Here is a 20,459-nt window from a genome sequence, read left to right on the forward strand (position 1 = left end):
TCGTCATACACAACTCAACAATAATAATATAGTTTTCACACCGCATTATAGTAATTTCGAGTACCACTTTACGAATCTCGAGTAGACTTATAGTAATTCTAATACGACTTATAAATCTCGATACACTTTTGGCAGGTTTGGCTTGCCATAGGTTTGGCTTGCCATAATTTTGGCACTTATAAATAACGTTGAGGTGTGTTGGAAACGGATGTATATCACTATACACTTAAAAATGATTATTCAAAGTTAAGAATGTTGAAATAATCCGAACATTTACGCCTACGTAGCACGTTCGGTTAACAATGAGTGACATAAGTTCATCGATTATTTATGCATCATGTTTGTGATGTGTAAGCAGACGATCAGATACAAAGGTCGATTATGACATATCTTACCATGGATTTCCTAATGCACATTATGTATGTTGGCATTCATGGTAAGAGAAAGCAAAATAATAGAGATCGATTTTGCTTGCTCACTGCATGTGTGGTTTGTAGATTACAGTAAACGTAAGGCACTTATTTATATTGCAAAAAATAAAACTGCAAATCACAAAAAATAGCCTTGTAACATATACGGACACATTACTTGTTCCTTACATGAAGTATCAATTTGTTTTTGTATTGTTAAGTTCTTAAAAGATATGTAAAAAGTCCTAATTTTTCTAATACATCATCAACCAGCAGCAAAAATATGATGGCCACCATGTGTGCCTTCTCCGCTCAACATCTCATTTCAATGCCAACCTGTCTCAAAAAGTATACAACCATCATCAAGTATACAACCATCAAAGTATATAATCATCATCAAGTATATAATCATCATTAAGTATACAACCATCAAAGTATACAACCATCATCAAGTATACAACCATCATAAATTATACAACCATCATAAAGTATACAACCATCATAAAGTATATAATCATCATTAAGTACACAACCATCAAAGTATACAACCATCATCAAGTATACAACCATCATAAATTATACAACCATCATAAAGTATACAACCATCAAAGTATATAATCATCATCAAGTATATAATCATCATCAAGTATATAATCATCATTAAGTATACAACCATCAAAGTATACAACCATCATAAAGTATACAACCATCATAAATTATACAACCATCATAAAGTATATAAACATCATCAAGTATATAATCATCATTAAGTATACAACCATCACAAGATACATAAACTATGAAGAATATCTGTATGAATTCTTATCATTTCAAGAGTCATAAATAAAGCCACGCTGGGTCATTTAAAAAAACCTTTATCTACATCTACAGCCTGCAGTTGTGTGAAACTCTGACCAATTCATGATTCATGCTCGTGTTGAAATACACTTGCTCAAGGCCCAAAATCAATAACACAATTGTTTTCCAAATTGCTTTTGAACAAAATACATACCTTCCTTCCAGTAATTTAACTAGTCAGTCCCAATCTATCCACGCACGGTCATAATAAAACATAATGACAGTGTTGCCAGATTGTGAACAAAGCTCACGAATTTATGAACTTTTGATTTTTGTTTTGACTTTTTGTGAACATTTCATGAACTTTTACTAAAAAGTAAAAACTTTTTATGAACTTATCAGCTATAAAGGACAAGGTTGTTTACAATGAATATACACTGGTTTAGAGATTCGAGACAACGCATAATTTATTCTTCAATGTTGATGTGGAGGGATTTTTTTCTTCTGTGAATGCAATCAAAACTAAAGGAAGAAATAGGTTGCACACAAAGTCAGTCTGCGGTATTCTAAAAGTTAAGCAAGGAGTGAAAGAGTCAGGAGGCTGTTTCAAATATTCTCCTTCAACAAATGCTTTAAGTTATATGACACACATCATTCTTATGTTCAAGACTCTGACTCAAGCGACAAATCTGAATCGAACTAAATAACTGTTTTTCATTGTTATTTTTTTGTTGTTTTGTACAAATGTGCATTGTGCATCATTATAAATTTACATTTGCTTTAGCTTATTTCATTCATTTGGTGCAAATTATGCAATTTTTGTCGATTTTTAACATTGGTGGATAATATGTGAAGTTTTGAACATGCCGACATGAACTTATTTAAAATTCATCTAGCAACACTGCATAATGACAGCTAGCAAAAATGCAGTTTACACCAGCAGACACATCACAAGCTTCACTGGAAACATATACAGTTCAATGCTGGTGGCTTTTTGTAAAGGTATACAGTTTTTTGATGTGTGTTGTACAGGTAAGTTAAATTTATGAATTTATATGGAAATGTTGAAAATGAGGCTGCAAAAAAACATTCAGAAATGGCAAGTGATTAAGATAAATTTGTGTGAAATAATATTTCAGTCTCCTCCCAGAAATTGAAAGAGTTAAGGAGTTTTCTACCTGGTGCCAATGTTTTTTACATTTTACTTTGCAATAAACCAAATTCTCGAATGAAGTTGTTCAACTGATCCTCAAGACATTGAGCATTTTTTCTATAAACATAAGGAATGTAGCCATATGCAACTTATCACAAGCATGCTTATACGTAAGGGGATCATTACCTGGGGATTTTCGTCTGGGGATTTTTATCTTGAGATTTATAAACCTATTCATACACTTCATTTGTGTCTTCTAGTTCTACACTTTAGTAACTAAACTTTTCAGGTAAAGAAACTTTCATTTTAGAATTAAATTCAATTTTATGATGTAATTGCAGAATAAATAAATTGCCAGGTATTAACAACACATACCTAAATAGACGCGCTTGACTTTCAATTCTTTCCAAATCAGTAATATCTTCACTGAGTTTTGAAATCTCGTTTTCCTCTTTTTTCTTCGCTGCATCAACTTTGTAACACAATTGAGCAAAAGTGGAGGAAAGTTCGCTTTTAAAAAGAAATGGAAAATGAATACAACAGAAAACTTCTTGTTCCCATACATATTTTACAAAAAGAAATATTGCTAGCTTTTTAATGGTTTACCTCATAACTTGTTGAATACAATTTGAACTTGTCAAACTGAGAACCGACTGAAGACAATTGGCCGTGTATGCAACAAACTAAAAGTTGAATCAACACCAACAGTCATTTCATATGAGGCCAGCAATTGAGATCAACTTTGGAAGATATTTACTGAACATGCTTATCAGAACATTTCATTGAGGTTTTACACACTAAGTTACCTGATTTTTAAACGCCTTTTCCTTTGCATCATTTGTCCATCGTAAACGTTCAATAACGTATAACAATCCATACAAACCACCACATACAACAATCCCTTTGCCAAAATTTTGACAAGCCTGATTACAAAAAAAAAAATATGAAAAAAATTATGCTATAACAGAGTAAATACTACAACCTATGTTTTGGAAAATATACATTAACAGAATTTGGTGTACAAAACAGTCAAAAAACTCTCAAAGTCAAACTGTTTTTTTAATAAGAAAATGAGATTACAGTCTCTTGGAAAATTTCTGCCTTTGAGAGTTTTCCTTGAAGCGTTTTTTAAATTTTTTCTCCACGTAATCACGTGAAGTCACTCCTTACCAGGCCTCCAACCACAAAACCAGTAGCGCTGTGTGATGTTAAGGTAGCTTTATAGGAAAAAATCAAGAAAAATTCAATTTTTCGAAAGTATCATTTTTTGACAGTTTAACTAATAATCTTTCATATACAATAGAGTTTTATAATACTAGGCTTTTATTTTACGTGATTTTAGAGGTTTTCTAAGATGCACCATGAATTTTTCATTGGTAACCATGGAAACCACACAAACTTTTTTTCAAAATAACCATGTTATACAGTTTTGCATGGTGATTTTCATTTTTTTTTGTAAAAGTAGAGTCCTTACAAAGAGGACTGGTAAGTAGGCCACTTACATCGCCTGGTTACCAAGTCAGAATGTTTATGCGTTCATGCTTGTAAAGAAAGTCAGTGAAATACTTTGTTGTAATCGCGTCAAAATGCCTAATAATAAGAAGTTTCTTCGATCGAAGGGTAAAAAACGAACGTTTCATGGGAATCGTTATGTTAAAGTCGACAATTTAGTTGATTCTCAGTCTTCTGAAACTGAGAAAGTAGATGAAACAAGTACGACTACTTTGTCAAGTGAAGTGGCATCTACGAGCGCATCAGAAATCAGATCCTTGCCTGCCTCAAAAAGAAAACTTCATTCTGATGTTTCAAGTGAGGATGACAAGGGTGTATCTGATGGATTTCGCCTGATAGATATATCTATTCTGATGTCGATTTTTAGCACATTTCTGTGCCCAAAATGTAAGTCTGGTCACGTCGTAATGGAAGAAGACACATCGGCAAAAATGGGACTTGTTTCTCAACTGTCATTCAAATGTTCGGCTCGAATGTGCACATATTCCAAAGTTTTTTATACGTCAAGTCGTGTGAAAAATTCTAAAGCATTTGAAGCAAACAGAAGGTCTGTGTTGGCGATGAGCAAAAATTGGCGTAGGTCATCAAGGGCTTGTGAAATTTTGTGGCGTAATGAATATGCTGTCACCCATGAATGCCAACTCATACAATGACCATGTGATGGCTATCCATGTAGCTGCTGAAGTGGTTGCAAAAAACAGTATGAAACATGCTGCTGAGGAGCTAAAGCAGTTCTATGAACCAGAAGATGGATTGTATGATGTTGGCATTTCAGTTGATGGGACATGGCGACGAAGAGGATATTCATCTTCCTATGGTGTTGTAACTGGCATATCATTGGTAACTGGGAAAGTGCTAGATATCGAGGTTATGTCGAAAGAATGCCGGGAGTGTATGGGCTGGAGCAGCAAGCAAGGTACTGAGGAATTTGTGCACTGGTGGGAAGAGCATCAGCACAGTTGCCATGCAAATTTTGAAGGCTCATCTGGTGCAATGGAAGCTGCTGGATGTTTACAAATTTTTCAACGATCAGTTGAGCAATATGCTTTGGGGTATGTCGATTTTCTTGGTGATGGTGATAGCAAGGCTTACAATGAAATCAAAGAAGCTTCGGTATATGGTGAAAAACCAGTAACTAAACTTGAATGTGTTGGTCATGTGCAGAAAAGAATGGGGTCAAGACTTCGCTCATTGAAAAAACAATTTGGAAGTACTCGCCCAAGTGATGGAAAAAGCATTGGGGGGAAGGGTCATCTAACGGACAAAGTTATTGATAACTTACAGGTATATTATGGTAAGGCAATGAGAAACAATTCCCACAGCATGGAAAGGATGAAGAATGCTATATGGGCAATATGGCACCACACTAAGTCAACTGATGCTAACCCAGACCACAATCTTTGCCCTAAAGGAGAAAGCAGTTGGTGTGGGTATCAGAGAGACATTGTAAAGAATACCCAAGAGTATTCTCACAGTCATCCACTGCCAGAAGCTGTTTCACAGTGTATATTGCCAGTTTTCACAGATCTGAGCAAAAGTCATCTGCTGTCTTCCTGTCTCCATGGTGGCACACAAAACCAAAATGAGGCATTCAATGCTTTGATTTGGCAGCGTGGATCAATTTTTTTAAAGATCTGGCTGAAGAAGGAACTGTAGACCTTACCATTCCTTTCATGTGGAATGCCTTTGGTTTTCTTTTGCAGATTTGCTCCAAAAAAATTTAAATGAAGTAAAAGAGCTTTGGAATTCACATTACATCCAAAAATCAAGGTATGACACTCTGCAAGGAAGGCCAGATTCTCTGTACTATTTTCCCGAACTTTAGAATGGTGAATGTAATTTGATTTTGCCTGTTCTTGAGTCTGAAAGACTATATGCTAGAGAGCATATCATATGTGAACATGATGCACCAAACATGAGGCTGTGTAAACTATTCTCCTTCGACAAATGCTTTAAGTCATATGACACACGACATTCTTTATGTTCAAGACTCTGACACAAGGGACAAATCTGAATCAAACTAAATAACTGTTTTTCATTGTTATTTTTTTGTTGTTTTGTACAAATGTGCAATGTGCATCATTATAAATTTACATTTGATTTAGTTTATTTCATACATTTGGTGCAAATTATGCAATTTTTGTCGATTTTTAACATTGGTGGATAATATGTGAAGTTTTGAACATGCCGACATGAACTTATTTAAAATTCATCTGGCAACACTGTATAATGACAGCTAGCAAAAATGCAGAACTTTACACCAGCAGACACAGTACAAGCTTCCTGGAAATAATATTTGGGTCCACGCAAGTATAGGTACTAGAATGTTTCTAAAGACAGCCGTCCAGTAACAATTACAGTTCAATGCTCCTGGCTTTTGGTAAAGGTATACAGTTTTTCGATTTGTGTTGTTGTACAGGTAAGTTAAATTTATGAATTTATATGGAAATGTTGGAAATGAGGCTGCAAAAAAACATTCAGAAATGGCAAGTGATTAAGATAAATTTATGTGAAATAATATTTCAGTTCTCCTCCCAGAAATTGAAAGAGTTAAGGAGTTTTCTACCTGGTGCCAATGTTTTTTACATTTTACTTTACAATAAACCAAATTCTTGAATGAAGTTCTTTAATTGATCCTCGAGCCTTCTAGCTTTATTTCTATAAACATAAGAAATGTCGCCATATGCAACTTATCATGAGAATGCTTATACGTAAGGGAATCGTTACCCGGAGATTTTTATCTTGAGATCTCAATTTTGTGATTCCTAAGATTTATAAACCTATTCATACACTTCATTTGTGTTTTCTAGTTCTACACATGTTTGCTGAAGCTATGTTAGTCGATGTAGTCAATTTGTTCTACATGTTGTAACTAAACTTTTCAGGTAAAGAAACTTTCATTTTAGAATTAAATTCAATTTTATGATGTAATTGCAGAATAAATAAATTGCCAGGTATTAACAACACATACCCAAATAGATGCGCTTGACTTTCAATATCTTCCAATTCAGTAATATCTTCACTAAGTTTTGAAATCTCGTTTTCCACTTTTTTCTTCGCTGCATCAACTTTGTAACACAATTGAACAAAAGTGGAGGAAAGTTCGCTTTTAAAAAGAAAGAGAACATAAATACAACAGAAAACTTCTTGTTCTCATACATATTTTTCAAAAAGAAATATTGCTAGCTTTTTAATCATTTACCTCATAACTTGTTGACTACAATTTGAACTTGTCATACTGACAACCGACTGACGACGATTTGCCATGTATTCAACAAACTAAAAGTTGAATCAACACCAACAGTCATTTCATATGAGGCAAGCATTTGAGATCAACTTTCGAAGATATTTACTGAACATGTTTATCTGAAGATTTCATTGATGTATACACACTAAGTTACCTGATTTTTAAACGCCTTTTCCTTTGCATAATTTGTCCATTGTGAACCTCCAATAATGTATAACGATCCATACAAACCACCACATCCAACAATCAGTTTCCAACCAACATTATTCCAAACCTGATTGAAAAAAAATATGACAAAAAGTTATGCTATAACAGTCCAAATACTATGACCTATGTTTTGGAAATTATACATTAACAGAATGTGGTGTAAAAATTAGTCAAAAACCCTCAAAGTCATACTGTTTTTTTAATCAGAAAATGAGATTACAGTCTTAAGGAAAATTTCTGCCGTTGAGAGTTTTCCCTGAAGCATTTTTCATATTTTTTCTACACGTAATCACGTGAAGTCACTCCTTACCAGGCCTCCAACAACCACAATACCAGTAGCGCTGTGTGATGTTAAAGAAGCAATGTTTCGAATAACCGCCAACGTCAATTCATGGTCCTTGAGCACTTCGTCACTCCGAGAAGCCGTCGTTTCACCTTCGTCAAGTTCCGTAGATGATCTACCGTATGAAATGGGAACGAATGAAAAACAGACTTTGACAACAATAACAAAAACATATTGACATGAGTAATTCAACAATAGTAGCATATACAACGATATTAGAACAAAAACATTCATCAACAAGTTGCATTTTCAACACTTTTTCACAGAACAATTATAATGAAGTTAAAAGAGAGTTGTGAACTTATCAGGCAATTTGAGGTCTATAAAACAACAATTTTATTACACCATACCTTTGTCCAGAACGAGAAGTGGAAGGACCCCAAAGCTTTCTTAACATTGTTTGCAACCAGTGAGAGAAATGGAACTCTAAATCCTCTTTGAAATCCGAGCAAATATTGGGAATATCAAGTTGATAGGATACTTCAAATTCATGCCTACAACAATCACAGGAGGAACAAAGATTTACATGTAGGCAAAATTTACATGAAGTTTTTATGGAACACATGACTAAAGGAACTTGCAAGTTAGACGGCAGTAATGCGCTCTCTACAATACCAGGTTATCCACAAGTATACATATAAATACCTGGAATCCGACATAGTCATCACCTCATGACGATCCTCTGGTGGTAAAAGTGAAGCTAATTGATCTGCAAAGATATTTATATTGTTAAAACTGTAACATAAAATGGAACTTCATAAAGTATGGCGTAAAATACGAATTCTAAGGTCAACTTTTGCTTACCAGTCATTGATTGTTTAGTTTCATCAATGGACTGGGAAAGAGCTAATCCACATCGCGCTGTAAGATTCCTTCCCAGGCCATTAGCAATATGAGTGACCAGATCTCGTTTGTAAATTTCAATGACAGTAGAATGCGCATGAAATGGATGATCAAACTGATTTACAAGTATTCCTAAACGTTTTATTTCATCATTCATTGCTGTGGCAACCTTGAAATAAAAAATACAGTTTTATTTCTCAAAAGTCATCACGATTTCCTAGTTAAACTAGCTAAATATACCACAGGACATCTTGATCGGACAAGCAGGTAAAAGCATGTTAAAGATCGTATAATTACACACTTAAAATAAGAATCTTTATTGAATGAGGAAAAGACTTATATTTTCCAAATTAGCTTCCCATCAAATGCCAACAAAAAGGAGAAAAAAGTGTTAGCATTCTTTCAGAAGAATGTATGTATAGCTACAATGAATGGTTACAATGTAAATCCGTTAAACTCATGAAGTTCTTTGATAACTGTTGTTTTGAATGACTTTTATGTTTTAAATTTGGTTCGATTAACTTTATACCTGCAACTCAACTTCTTCTTTAATTTCCTTGATTTTATTCTTAAACTCATGACTGATCACATCCAGTTTGTCTTTCATTATAGCCAGTCGTTCCTCCCAGCTACATTTTGCTTCAATACATTTCTGCCTAAGAATTACTATCACCACTCAATAACATACGCAGATCCATGCAAGAAAATTAATTAAATAAAAGCAAAAACTGAAACGCTCCTTATGGCACTAAATACACACACAAGGTCTTTGAGAGAATGAGAAAAATGGTCTAACCTTTCAACCTTTGACTTGGCTTCAATTTTCTCCATGATTTCTCGAACAAATTTTGTTGTTTGCATTCCTTGTACAACATGAGATTCAAATTTTGTTTGAATCGCTGACTTGGAAATGCACTCCTAAAAACCAGAACATTGAGTTTGAGCCCCACAATTTAAGGAAAACTTTAGATGTTATGACTGCAACACAAGAATGAAAGTCTGCTTAACCTCAAACTTTCTTTCAAAATGCTCAAATTCCATTAGTCTTTCTTGAAAACCTTCTGCATGTATAGCAGCCCCTATATAAAAAAATTTATTAACACACAACAAACCATGGCAATGTTTACCGGTGAAGGTCAAAAAACCAGCAAACTTCAACAAAAATCAATAAAAAAAACATTTGTTTCCTTAAACCTGTATCACGCATTCCTTGGTTTTCCTGCATTCTCTTTGTCAGAACCTAAAAATATAGACAGGGAATCAACATTTGAGCTGTAGTTTCTGTTTCTTCTTTCCACCTTACAGGCTGTGTTGTAAATTTTATTGTGGGCTGCCCTTAATTAGGAACATCAGTTTAGTTTATTTAAACTAGGTCTACTACAGCATGTGAAAATGGAGAGTTATAGAAGAGGGAAAAAAAACTTCCGTTTTCAACTGCAAAAACTTCAACTACTCTCTACATGACGTACTTCTTTAGCAGACACAAAGAAAACACGATTCTCTGCTTCACATTGATCAATGCATTTAAGTTCATTGACAAGAAAGCCAACTGTTCTTTCCATATGTTGATTTTTAACCTAATGAAAGAAATCAGATAGAAAGTCTTAAAGAGCTAAGTAAAGTTATTTCCAAAATCCTTATTCCTCTTGAATGTTTAATGATATGAAAATGTACATACTGCCATCATAAACTCTGGCTCAAATGCTGATGCATCCCAGCGATTGTTCAAGATAAAAATATTTGGCCGTGACAGCTTCTGATTGACTTTATTGAAAAATTTCTTTTCCTGTAAAAGTTTTGAAGATTCTGGCTCTTGATTACTACTATCTTTGCAAAAATAATTTTATAGACACAACTTACTGTAACCATCAAAGTTGACTCTGAATTTGCTACCAAAACAAAAACATCTGCATCCAAGCAGTAATTATCAATCCAACTGTCAAGATCTGGACTAACATCAATCCCAGGGCTACAAATCAAAGCATCTTATCAAAAATATTCACAATTTATTTAATGAAGATTAATTAAATTTTTACCTGTCAAGCAACACAATATCATTTCGAAGCAATGCACACCTGAAAAAACAGTTGGTGATTCCTTTTATGAAAGAATATGCTTGACTTTCATCCATTTTAAAATACATACTTTGCTCTTGGCCAATTGACTTGAATCAAGCTACTTGGATCTAGTTTCTCTTGACAAAGTTCATGAGCCAGTTGACTTAAAGACTAAATACATGGAAGTAAAATAAAATCAAATTTCATAGTCGATACACTCAAATGACAAGTCACTCAAAAAGCAATCTCACTGATATATTCTAGCATACAAAAATTTTAGTGTTACATGCATTTTGAAAAAACTCTTTGAAAAATCTACAGTATTTTAACCAAAGTAGAAGTGCTAGGCTAACTGTGCTATGAATTTAGCAGTCGTGGCAAATTCAATAGATAAAACAATCCAAGTAACTTCCAATAACATTTATTTTCTGCTAATACTTGTTTGATAGTCTATATATACAACATACTTGAATATTTTTCTTTTCGTCAGAGCCAGGAGTCAGTACATAAGGTGTCTCAACTTCTGTTCCATTAACACTGAAGAAACAACTAGTTGTATGACCAATACCAGATGGTAAAATACGATCTCTCAACAAGGCATTAATTACAGTGCTCTTGCCATTGCTAGTTCTTCCGAAGAAAGCAACTTTCATACTGTCCCTACGGAGAACCTTTGCTATCCCAGCTACTTGCTCCAGATATGTTTTGACCTTAACACAATTTATTGATTTAAAATGGTATTTTCTTTGGTTTTATTCACATGTAACTAAAAACTAGCAATGTCATTGTCAGTGGCAGAGAGGCGAACAATTTAGTGGAGATCAATTTGCCAAGCTAGATAACATTTGCACTTTATAAAATAGGCCAAAATCAGAGAAGAATTACTTAGGAAATTAATAATGATTTCAATATCAGAGTGTATTCATTAGGTAGATTAAATGAACTCTGAACTCTGCTGAAACTACGACATTTTTACCTCCTCAGAATATTTGTCTATTTCATTGGCCAACTTTTCTGAAACAAAACACTTTTCCTGAAGAAACGAAGATGCCTCTCCTAAGTAGACGCCAATTTCTTGAAATATTTTGTTGATTTTATTCTTCGCTTTGCTAAACAGCTTAAGGGGTGAATCAATAGATGAACCATTGCAATGCGGCTGGCCATGACTCAGTTGTCCCTCTATTTGACTCAAAGATCTCCGCGAACTGGCAGCATTCTTCATTCTTATTAAATTCTGAAATTACAACGAGATGTAAGCAATATTATGCTGCAGTTTCAACAAATTTTAAAGACTAAAACAAGCAACAACAATCATATATATATACAAAAGAATTGTTTTAGTTGTTGGTTAAAGCATTATGCTATCATTCTTTTGTTTAATAACATTTTATTTAACCTTGTAAACAAATATATATTTTCCACATGTTGCATAAAATACAATCCATTACTTCATGTAAGTAGAGTATAGCTACGAGACCTATTTAGCCCACGCCCCTTGGCTAAAAAACCGTTTTATCCCTTCATTCATTCTTCGCTTCTCCTCTCCAAAATACGACAACAAAAACTGCAAAACAGTTCACAGAAGCACACACTTCTAAAGTAATATATTAGCTGATTATGATTCTTATTTATAAAAATTCTTCCTACTATTCATGACTTGCTCTGTCAAAATGTTAGGGTAGCTCCCCCCCAGCCTCCCATGAAAGTTTGAAAGTTGGGCAACTTTTAAGCATTAGTGGTTAGCTAATTTAAAATATGGCGTAACCTTCTATGTGAATTAGGAAAATATTTACAGCCCGAGAAATGATGCCTTTTTATGCCAATGCATATTGAGGTAAATTCACAGACCTAGCTCTATCCACAGACCTGCACACAGGCGGCCCAGGTCTTATGGTCGCTTTCGTACTGACTGAAGCAGCAGTGAACTCGGCGTCTACCTGGGTGTCTGAGCAGCCCTCTTTAGGGATGCACTGCTCACCTCACACGAGGAAGGGACTAGAAAAGGTGTCCTAAAAAAAGCCTGCTTCAACCTTCATCCTGGCCAGCAAGCCGCGGTTGGCGGGAATCCCACACCAGCGGTCGAAATAAAGGAAAGAAAAAATTTAAGGTGACACCGATCACCTTAGGCACATGGAATGTGCGTACATTACTTGACAACCCTTCATCAGACAGACCAGAGAGGAGAACTGCTTTAGTTGCCAGAGAACTTGCAAGATACAACATCGACATTGCAGCACTGAGTGAGACTCGTTTCGCTAATGAGGGGCAGCTGACTGAATATGGAGGTGGCTACACTTTCTTCTGGAGTGGCCGTTCTACCGATGAGCGCCGGGAGTCTGGGGTAGGTTTTGCCATCAGGAACCATCTTGTCCAAAAGCTTGCCAATTTCCCTAAAGGTACAAACGATCGTCTCATGTCAATGCAGATTCATCTACATGATGGTAAACGGGCCACACTCATCAGTGCCTATGCACCTACATTGACAAATCCTGAAGATGTGAAAGACAGATTCTACGAAGATCTGGATACTTTGCTTTCATCCGTGTGCAGTACTGATAAGCTGATCCTACTTGGGGGTTTTAACGCAAGGGTAGGCCGTGATTCTGCCTGGGATGGAGTCATTGGAAAGAGTGGGGTAGGCAAGTGCAACAGCAATGGCCTGCGCCTGCTGGAGTTATGCTCATCGTATGGTCTCCTTATAACCAACACAATATTCCGGCTGCCCAACAGGAACAAAACATCATGCATCATGAATGTACCCCCGGTCGAAACACTGGCATCTCATCGACTACATTATTGTCAGGAAGAAGGACAGGCAGGATGTCAGAATTAGGCCATGTGTGGTACAGAGTGCTGGACCGACCACAGACTCATCATCTCTAAAATGAACATCCGCATCAAACCAAAGAGACGTCCACAGGGATGTATGACCAAAAGAGGATAAATGTTGCCAAGCTGAAAAACCATCAAACAAGTGCAGCTCTATCCACAGACCTAGAATCCCAAATTGCCAACTTCAATCCTGGAGGTAACGTCGAAGAAGACTGGGAATCCTTTAGGGACACAGTTCACTCAACTGCAGTGCAAGTGTTGGGCTACCCTTCCCGACATCAGCATGATTGGTTTGATGAGATGATGAGGAGATTCAGGCCCTACTTGATGAAAAGCACAGACTTCATCGTGCTTACCAAGATGATCCAACTTCAGTCTACAAGAAGAATGCCTTTGCCAGTGCACGGAGAACAGTTCAGTGTAAGCTGCGGGTGATGAGAGATTCCTGGCTCAGTGCTAAGGCTGATGAAATCCAAGCCTATGCCGACAGAAATGATACAAAGCGGTTCTATGAAGCTCTCAACACAAAATATGGACCTCGATCGTCAGGAAATTCCCCTCTCTTGAGCTCAGATGGGACTTCACTAATTACCGAGAAGGAAAAGATCTTGCATAGGTGGGCTGAACATTTTGAAGCTGTCCTCAACCGTCCTTCTTTCATCAATGATGAGGCAATAGACAGGTTGCCCCAGGTCAACATCAACAGGACCATGGATGTTCCACCTGTTGAATCAGAAGTCAGGGAAGCAATAAACAAGTTCTCTAGTGGTAAAGCCCCTGGTGCAGATGCTATTCCATCCGAGATATATAAAGTTGGTGGTCCCACATTTATCCAGAAGCTCACTGACCTCTTCCAATCCTTCAGGGCTGAAGGATCCATCCCCCAGGAATTGAAAGATGCCTCGATTATTCACCTATACAAGAGGAAGGGTAATCGTCAGTCCTGTGATAATCATCGTGGCATCTCACTCCTATCAATAGCTGGGAAAGTTCTTGCCCGAGTGTTACTAAACCGGCTAATAGACCACCTTGAAGAAAGACTGCTACCAGAATCACAGTGTGATTTCGTAAGGGCCGTGGAACTGTTGATATGATTTTCGCAGCACGACAACTCCAGGAAAAGTGTCAAGAGCAGAACCAAGATCTGTACACCACCTTTGTCGATTTGACAAAAGCTTTTGACACAGTCTCCCGTCAGGGCCTGTGGAGAATTATGTCCAAGTTTGGCTGTCCAGAGAAATTCATCTTGATGGTTCGTCAATTTCACGATGGCATGTTGGCCAGAGTACTAGTTGATGGTGAATACTCCGAACCCTTCCCAGTCACAAATGGTGTGAAACAGGGCTGCGTACTGGCTCCAACATTGTTCAGCATGGTTTTCACTGCCATGCTAACTGATGCTAATCACGATGGTGTAGATGGTATCAGCATCAAATATAGAATGGACGGGAGCGTATTCAACCTACGTAGACTGCAAGCTATCACCAAGGTTAAGGAGACCATCATTCGTGACTTCCTGTTTGCTGATGACTGCGCCCTCAACGCGTCTTCAGAATCGGAGTTGCAGATCAGCATGAATAAGTTTTCCGCAGCCTGTGACAACTTTGGTCTAACCATCAGTACCAAGAAGACAGAGGTCATGCATCAGCCTTCTCCTCATACACACTACACTGAGGCTACCATACTGGTGAATGGACAGCGTCTGCAGACAGTTGACAAATTCACATATTTAGGGAGCACTCTTTCCAGAGCTGTGACTATTGATGCAGAGGTGAACAACCGGATCGCCAAAGTCAGCTCCGCATTTGGCAGGTTGCGCACAAACGTTTGGGAGCGTAGAGGGATCACCATTGCAACGAAACTGAAGGTCTACTCTGCCATAGTATTACAACTCTCCTTTTTGCATGTGAATCCTGGACTGTTTACCAGAGGCATGCGAGACAGCTGAATCACTTCCGCACAACCTGTCTCCGTCGGATTTTGAGAATCAAGTGGCAAGACAAGGTGCCAGACACAGATGTCCTCTCTCGATCCAACCAGCCATCCATCTACACCTTAGTGATGAGAGCACAGATTCGATGGGCAGGCCACATTGCTCGCATGCCAGATGAGCGGATACCTAAGCAACTGCTTTATGGTGAGCTATCCAACGGCAAAAGATCAGTAGGATGCCAGAAGAAGCGGTTCAAGGACACATTAAAGACCTCACTGAAGTCCTTTAACATCAACACCGCAACATGGGACAAACTTGCAGGGAACCGATCAACCTGGCGCGATCTCATCTTCAAGGGCTGTCAAGCATCAGAAGAAGGGCGGACTGTGGAAGCCAAACAGAAACGTGAGCTGCGGAAATCAAGAGCAGCCAGTGCTTCAACATCAGATGCATCTCTGGTTTGCCCTTCGTGTTCGAGAACATTCCGTGCCAAGATTGGGCTCATTAGCCACCTCAGAACTCACCGTACCCAGTCTTCTAGTACCTGAGATAACTTATCAAGGTCATCATCGCTTGTGATGGACGAACAACAACACTCAAGTTTGGCGACCACGTGCACTTACCGACATCCATCAAAAGGAGATTTGTTTGGAAACTGTTTCCGATGACTTTTCCGACTTATTTATTTATAATCATTTTTATAATAATTCATTATGTCCATCATTCAGCAAATGTATGTGTATTGTATTCTCTAAGAATCTCGATGTTTGAAGTTACTGACTTTATATGCATGGAGTTTAAACTTTAAAGATAGTAAAAAAATTCAAAATGCAGCTGCAGTAAATTTAATTCAAATAGGCAGCAGTAAATTGCTGAGAGTAAAACAAATGACGTAAACTTTACGGTGGGTGCTTGACCATGCTTATTATTTGTTTTACACCAATAAGCCAATAATTTTATTTTTAAATATTATTGGAGCGTTGTTTCTAATTAGAGACGGTAATCTTTTGTGGACTTACCATGATATTTCCAAATTCTGATGCAAAAGAAAACATTTTTTTATTCGAAAGCATCGTAAATGTCCCTTCTCTCCCCCTCTGGAAAATTTTAAAACTCACCATAGCGCGTGCGTTGCTTGTGTTGCTTGTACAAGTGTTCAAAACATGGCGACTGGCAAGAATGAAATTTTCTTCAATCTTGGAAAGATTAAAGTTGATAAAGTCAACGAACTACTAGAAGAGGCTCAGAAGTATGTAAAAAAGGTGATAAGGGGAGTCTTTGAAATTAATAATGGATAGTATATTTGTGTTTTAATTGAAATGCACGATTTAGCAATATCCATCTACCACTACACTTTGTAGTTCATATTCATAAAAATATTATTACACGCTGAGAGAAAGTTCATGGGCTAAATAAACATGCCTTTTCTGGAGGTGGGCAGGGGGGGCAAAAGTGCCCTACTGGTTGAAAGTTTATTGTTTTTAATCCAAGATAAAGACTACTTAAACGTTGTGGTATATTTCATTCTTTTTAGCTTAGCAATAAAATTGTCGTAACTATGTTAGTTTTCCTTTAACATTTGGCTTTGGAAGCTATGGGCTTTGATGGGGCTTCAGCAATGAAATCCCTCGCAAGAAAGCTCAAGGAAGATATTGCACCAAACGCAATTTATGTTCATTGTTTCAGTCACTGCAATGAACTTATTATACAGGATGCAGCTAAGCACTCTAATTTATTGTCTACATCACTGGATTTATGCCAATCGCTGTATGCAATCGTAGGTGCCCATCCAAAGCGTATTTTATTGTTCGAAGAAATACAGGCAGATTTTAGAAACGAAACAGGAACAAACGATTACAAAGTTCTACGACTGCAAAGTCTTTCTACATCGAGATGGACAACAAGAGTAAAGGCTGCTGACGTTATCTTCGAGAAATCGGCTGAACTACATGCAACCCTTGAAAAATTGCAGGAAGATCCTAGCATTTCGGCAGACACAAAAGCAAAGATTAGAGGAATATTAAGGCGACAACCGTCTTCCTTAATCGTCATCTTTAATTTAAACGCGACAAGAAAGCTATTGGCTTTACTCGAGAAGCTTTCTAAAGAGCTCCAAGCGGTTGATATTTCAGCTGAGTACGCTCTATTTTCAATAAGACATGTCCTGCAACGTCTTCATGAGATGAGAAGCGAAGAAGAGTTTGAGCGTACACTTGATGACGCCAACAAAGTTCTTCGTGTTATGATGTCGTTTCCACTGGAATTTAGTGAAAATTTTGGCACTGGCACTAGACTAAGAAAAGTTCCAAGATGGATGAATAATGAAGAAATGTTAATAACAGAAAGCCTTCACGTCACAGATGCCTCAGTTTACAACAGTGCGAATATAACACCAATGCGAAGCTCGTACTACCAAGCCATTGATGCAATCATCTCAGGTCTAGGATCGCGATTTGAACAAGACGATCTTTTCCAGATCAAATGTATCGAGAAACTGTTACTTAACTCTATGAAAGAAAGAGGAGTATCTTTAGATGGATTAAGCAATTCTTTGATTGATAAAGATGCTCTAAGAAAGCAGCTTGATGATCTTCCCACCATTCTTAGGCTTTACAACGCGGATCAGAAGAAAAAAATAACAGAAGTCACGCGTATTTCAACAATAGCAGAGATACTGAATGCCATGCCGTCAGCAAAGAAAAGGTGCCCTCTCATCTGCCTCGTGCGAACGCACATTCAGCGTAATGCGTCGTCTCAAAACATGGCTGCGGTCCAACACTGAAGGAAATCATCTGAATGATATTATGTTCTCCAACATTCAGAAGCAACACATGGATATGGTGGAAATAGACGTAATTGCCAAAGACTTTTCACAGAGAAATGAAAGAAGAATTAAATATTTTGGAAAATACAATACATGACAAATTGTGAATTAGTGACGTTACATCGTTTGATAGTTATATTATCGTTAATATTAATCGACCAACACTGCGGACATGTGCTTCTGTACAGTGTATTGCATGTAGCACATCTCTTTGCTGTTTATCAATATAAGATTATTTTTAGTATATTTCACTAATGTGCCCTTCCACAAAGGCTTGCCCCTCCTGCCCTTTTGCCGTTCCGGCGTCCTTGCGTATTCTAAAAGATTTTACAATGTATGAGCAGCAGCCAGAGGCCGAAGCCACTTCTGAGGCCAAGGAAAATAATTCTCTATAAGGTCCGAGCAAGACGGTAAATAATGTTTTTATTTCTTTATTTTTAAAATGAAGCAATCCACGTTATAAAATGGTCGATGCGGCCTGTTAAGACTGAAGTTGATTATTTTTATGTGTTTTTCGAATGCTAAGATATGGTACTGTGCGTTATGTCCATTGAAAAAAGCTTTTTCTGATTGAAGTTGTTGATAAAACTAAGCATTGACAGTTTTCATCGTTAGTGGAAATTTTTCTTAGAGAATCGCTTAAAAACTTACTTGAATTCGTTTCTCCTCTACGCGTGGTATCTTATCAACAATACTTTTTTGTCAGATTACAATCTTCATTGTCTATCACCACGTTCAAATATATCGCCTATCAAGTAAGACGTCTTTCCGTAACCAACAGGAAATCAACAATACTCGTCTACTGCAGTCAAAGGCACCATCTTTACATTAATTTACACAACGACAAAAATACGTTGTACTTGCCGTCTTTGTGTAGCCTGCGATAAATAAGTTTTTTACCATGACGCCTCGCAGTTCATAAATGACAAAACTTGAAGTGAATAATATCTTTATGCAAGGTGTTATGCATGTCATTATGTATTTGTTCCACATGATTGTTAAACATTCATTGTTCGTACTCGAACAAATTACCGAATGTCTTTCAAAACTAATCCTGAAAACAATAGATAGTGTTGCTAAACAAAAGAACTGTGTTCACATTAAATGGACGCAATTTTATATAAATTATACAATAAACTTCTTCTAAGGAGATGTTCTCAAGAGAGACATCGTTTTTAGAAATATGATCACATTTCGTGAAGAAGTAGAGACATAATCAACTTTAGACAATACAGATAATAATTACTTACTCAAAAAAAACACATTTAGGTTACAGTAGAAAACGGTGGATGATGGTTAGTGACCATTGAGTTTTATTAAATTAGTAGTTAGTATATAGGTCAGTGCTAGTGACACTGGCTAGTGGCTGCTAGGCATTGTAAAGCATAATAATTTTTTGAAGCCAGGATTTTATAGAAGACACGCCGTCACACGCGTAAACACGTCACAACACTTCAGACCCCAAAATACCTAATCACGTTTCCAAATCCAATACCGTCATAGCCCGCACTATTAGCGGTCAGTGAACAAAGTTTAAATGCCGCTGCCATAGCAACAGAGTATTATGGCGGACGTAAACAAGCTTTTTACATTTTACCAGGAAAATGTCAAATATCCTTGACTGCTTTGCAATGATTGGAAATATTTATAAAACACCACATGGTGAACGTATTTTACAAGTGACTAAAGTCTAAAGTAAACAAGTTCGTGACAAATGAGTCTACCGTTAGTTGTATCTGCTATGAAATTGCACTCTAATCCTATCGCTATCAGAAATTTGCGAGGTGAAGATTTGTTAAAAAGTGAGTTTTCTCGATTATTGCTTGCAGTTTAGAGCGAGTTTATGAATAATTTGTCTATGAAGCTTGCTTGATAGACCGAGCTTAGAGCATACATTTCTTTATAGCTCTATTTATATTATTTTATAAAAGTATCTAGTATTAAAGTATGTTGGAAACCAAACTATTCAGTGAAATCAGTTGTCTTCTATAGAACTCCACCAGTTTAAACAGAAAAAAATAATGGAAAATATTGTTAGTGAGTGTTCACAGACTGAGAGACCAGAGTATCGATGGGTACACATCGTAAAGGAAAGCAAGGAAGATAAATCTAATACAATAAACTCATTGAAGAAAGTTAATAAAAAACGCGCAAGAAGCGTGCAAGTACCGTCAGAACTGCAAACGAAAAAATCAGAAATGATGAAAGAAATAGCCCAAATTGTACGGTAACAAACCTCCAGTCGTACAATCTACGCAAAAGTTTCTCATCTCCCCTGGAGAGCACGTCCACCATCACAA

The 20,459-nt window shown here is 36.8% G+C and overlaps 3 protein-coding genes and 1 long non-coding RNA gene across 5 annotated transcripts; 2 read left to right on the plus strand and 2 right to left on the minus strand.

Moving 5' to 3' along the window:
- Positions 1-510: 510 nt before the first annotated feature.
- LOC124443911 (mitofusin-2-like) lies at positions 511-3,745 on the minus strand. The gene is made up of 9 exons (XM_046994462.1): positions 3,694-3,745; positions 3,532-3,578; positions 3,168-3,284; positions 2,968-3,044; positions 2,737-2,871; positions 2,548-2,642; positions 2,387-2,478; positions 1,423-1,730; positions 511-746 (listed from the first exon to the last, which is right to left on the minus strand). Exons 1-6 carry the CDS (start codon positions 3,743-3,745, stop codon positions 2,624-2,626), a joined length of 447 nt encoding a protein of 148 aa, XP_046850418.1. The 3' UTR covers positions 511-746; positions 1,423-1,730; positions 2,387-2,478; positions 2,548-2,623.
- A 128-nt stretch (positions 3,746-3,873) lies between these two features.
- Positions 3,874-5,561, plus strand: LOC124443906. The gene has a single exon (XM_046994456.1). The coding sequence runs from the start codon at positions 4,486-4,488 to the stop codon at positions 5,527-5,529; it is 1,044 nt and encodes a 347-aa protein (XP_046850412.1). The 5' UTR covers positions 3,874-4,485; the 3' UTR covers positions 5,530-5,561.
- A 323-nt stretch (positions 5,562-5,884) lies between these two features.
- Positions 5,885-19,041, minus strand: LOC124443901 (mitofusin-2-like). 2 transcript variants are annotated; one of them, XM_046994450.1, is made up of 22 exons: positions 18,811-19,041; positions 16,454-16,531; positions 11,547-11,804; positions 11,038-11,280; positions 10,659-10,741; positions 10,550-10,588; positions 10,374-10,482; positions 10,192-10,299; positions 9,983-10,090; positions 9,708-9,753; positions 9,522-9,592; positions 9,310-9,431; positions 9,043-9,169; positions 8,475-8,682; positions 8,316-8,379; positions 8,021-8,164; positions 7,638-7,788; positions 7,275-7,394; positions 7,076-7,152; positions 6,845-6,979; positions 6,440-6,531; positions 5,885-6,336 (listed from the first exon to the last, which is right to left on the minus strand). In XM_046994450.1, exons 2-21 carry the CDS (start codon positions 16,454-16,456, stop codon positions 6,468-6,470), a joined length of 2,280 nt encoding a protein of 759 aa, XP_046850406.1. In that variant the 5' UTR covers positions 16,457-16,531; positions 18,811-19,041; the 3' UTR covers positions 5,885-6,336; positions 6,440-6,467. The 2 variants fall into 2 exon arrangements, with proteins under 2 accessions (XP_046850406.1, XP_046850405.1); XM_046994449.1 differs by having other exon boundaries at positions 5,885-6,531.
- LOC124443914 lies at positions 6,696-8,986 on the plus strand. The gene is made up of 2 exons (XR_006947773.1): positions 6,696-6,758; positions 7,641-8,986. It is a non-coding gene; the product is annotated as an uncharacterized LOC124443914 (long non-coding RNA).
- Positions 19,042-20,459: the final 1,418 nt, after the last annotated feature.

The sequence above is a fragment of the Xenia sp. Carnegie-2017 genome, unplaced genomic scaffold, assembly GCF_021976095.1.
Source record: "Xenia sp. Carnegie-2017 unplaced genomic scaffold, XeniaSp_v1 HiC_scaffold_21, whole genome shotgun sequence".
Classification (NCBI taxonomy): domain Eukaryota; kingdom Metazoa; phylum Cnidaria; class Anthozoa; order Malacalcyonacea; family Xeniidae; genus Xenia; species Xenia sp. Carnegie-2017.

What these genes read in the sequence shown, in the direction of transcription:
- LOC124443901 (XM_046994450.1), bottom strand. An exon ending in CCAAGGAATGCGTGATACAG is followed by an intron (nt 9,593 to 9,707) that starts GTTTAAGGAAAC and finishes TTTTTTATATAG; the next exon opens with GGGCTGCTATACATGCAGAA. An exon ending in ATGACTATGTCGGATTCCAG is followed by an intron (nt 8,165 to 8,315) that starts GTATTTATATGT and finishes TGATTGTTGTAG; the next exon opens with GCATGAATTTGAAGTATCCT.
- LOC124443906 (XM_046994456.1), top strand. Translation starts at nt 4,486, where the DNA reads ATGAATATGCTGTCACCCATGAATGCCAACTCATACAATGACCATGTG.
- LOC124443911 (XM_046994462.1), bottom strand. Translation starts at nt 3,745, where the DNA reads ATGGTTACCAATGAAAAATTCATGGTGCATCTTAGAAAACCTCTAAAA. An exon ending in TAGAAAACCTCTAAAATCAC is followed by an intron (nt 3,579 to 3,693) that starts GTAAAATAAAAG and finishes TTTCCTATAAAG; the next exon opens with CTACCTTAACATCACACAGC. An exon ending in AAAAGGCGTTTAAAAATCAG is followed by an intron (nt 3,045 to 3,167) that starts GTAACTTAGTGT and finishes TTCAACTTTTAG; the next exon opens with TTTGTTGCATACACGGCCAA.